Source organism: Pteropus vampyrus, unplaced genomic scaffold (genome assembly GCF_000151845.1).
Source record: "Pteropus vampyrus isolate Shadow unplaced genomic scaffold, Pvam_2.0 Scaffold295, whole genome shotgun sequence".
Classification (NCBI taxonomy): Eukaryota; Metazoa; Chordata; class Mammalia; order Chiroptera; family Pteropodidae; genus Pteropus; species Pteropus vampyrus.
Window position 1 is genome coordinate 806,381 of NW_011889076.1, and position 1,621 is coordinate 808,001.

Sequence of the window (1,621 nt, forward strand, 5' to 3'; positions counted from 1 at the left end):
TGGGCTCCAGCCAACGGCGTCCCCAGGGACTGTTCTGCTGGCGTCTAGCGCTGCATGAAACAATTAAGTTAAATGAAGTTAAGCAAAACCATACGACACTGGAGAAAATTTGGGATCTTAGCTGAGTGATGGGGCTGTGCCAGAACCCGAAATAAACGGGGTGTTTCAGGTGGCCCCATGCAGTGGGAACTCCAAGGGGGAGCAGCGGGCCCGGCTCTGTCCCTGCTGCCCGTGGGGGAGACCAGAGTGATGGTGACAGCGTGGGCCACAGGGAGCAGGGCGAAGCTGGCAGCAGTAGCGGGTAGGCCGTCTGCCCCTGCTGCAGCCCCGCCGCCCTGCACCGGCTGCCAGCGGGTTTGTACCGGGCCTCACGGCGGGGCTGCGGCGGGGCTGGGTGGCTCCCACTGTCACCGGGCTGAGCGGCCGCCGGGGCTGCAGAGCCCCTCCGCCCACAGCTGGTCACATGTGTGCTGTCTGCCTGCAGCATCGACTGCGCCGGGGTCCTCAAGCTGCGGAACTCCGACATCGAGCTGCGCAAGGGCGAGACCGACATCGGCCGGAAAAACACCCGCGTGCGGCTCGTCTTCCGCGTCCACATCCCGCAGCCTGACGGCCGCACGCTGTCACTGCAGGTCGCCTCGAACCCCATCGAGTGCTGTGAGTGGCCCCCCGACCAGGGCCAGCCGCCCGCATGCGGGAGCGTTCCCTTCCCAGGGTCGCCCTTCCTTCCTGCTTGTCTGTGTGTGTCGCCTGCGGGCTGTGCTTCCCCGTCACGTACGCGTCACTGTGCAGTCACGAGCACAGCGCCCCTTCCTCCGGGCACAGCGGCTTGCCTGTGGGCCCTGAGCCCTAGCACCTCTGGGGAAAGTAAAAGGGAAAGTGAGTCTGTCCCCAAACACAGACATCCTCAGGGACCACGGATGGATGACGTCACAGTCAATCCCCTCCTGTCTCAGAAAGCTTGAGAAAGTGGCACGGGCATTGCAGTCCGTGGGGTGGAACACGCCACGTGTGACCCTCTTGCCTGGCGCCCGCTCTCGCCGGCAGCCTTCCTGTGTGATCCAGATGCTCTGGCCTCAGGCCTGACCGCTCTGCTCCTGCAGGGGCTCGGTGGCCGCCGCCTGGGGTCCGCTTCCTCTTGTGATGACTTTGCTCATTTTTGTTAGCAAATTGAGCCACTGGGGAAGCTCAGTGTGGCTTGTCATTCCCTGGGTCCTCAGGGAGGGGTGAGATTGGGGTTCTCTGGGAGGAAGCACGCTGAGCCTGGCTGCGGCCACTGGCCACATGGCAAGGCTCCACACCGTCCTCCTTCCTCGCCTCTGAAGGCATGGGCTGACTCAGGAAACACCTTTGGCCCTATCTTACGGGGAGGGCCTTGGTTTGGGTCCTTCGCTTCTGACTTCTGCCAGGGGCTACCCCGTCCACGCCTCTAGCCCCTTGCCTGCGATGGTGCTGGTCCTGCTTTGCTGTCCCCTCTGTCTCCCCGCTCTTGCTGGCCCCCCACGTTGTCTCGCAGATAACCTGCCACAGCCGGCGGGGCTGCAGACCGCTCGCTCACCTTTCTAGGTGTGGCTCCTCTGTGAGATTGGGAGTCCAACCCTCGCTGGGGGGGCCGCGTGAG

The 1,621-nt window shown here is 64.0% G+C and overlaps 1 protein-coding gene across 1 annotated transcript in view; it reads left to right on the forward strand.

The window, feature by feature from the left end:
- Positions 1–1,621, forward strand: part of NFATC1 (nuclear factor of activated T cells 1) — a 102,390-nt gene that overhangs the window by 40,622 nt on the left and 60,147 nt on the right. The window contains exon 5 of the mRNA XM_023521126.1: positions 485–959. Within this exon, the coding sequence (XP_023376894.1) occupies positions 485–959 (475 nt within the window). The remainder of the gene's footprint in view (positions 1–484; positions 960–1,621) is intronic.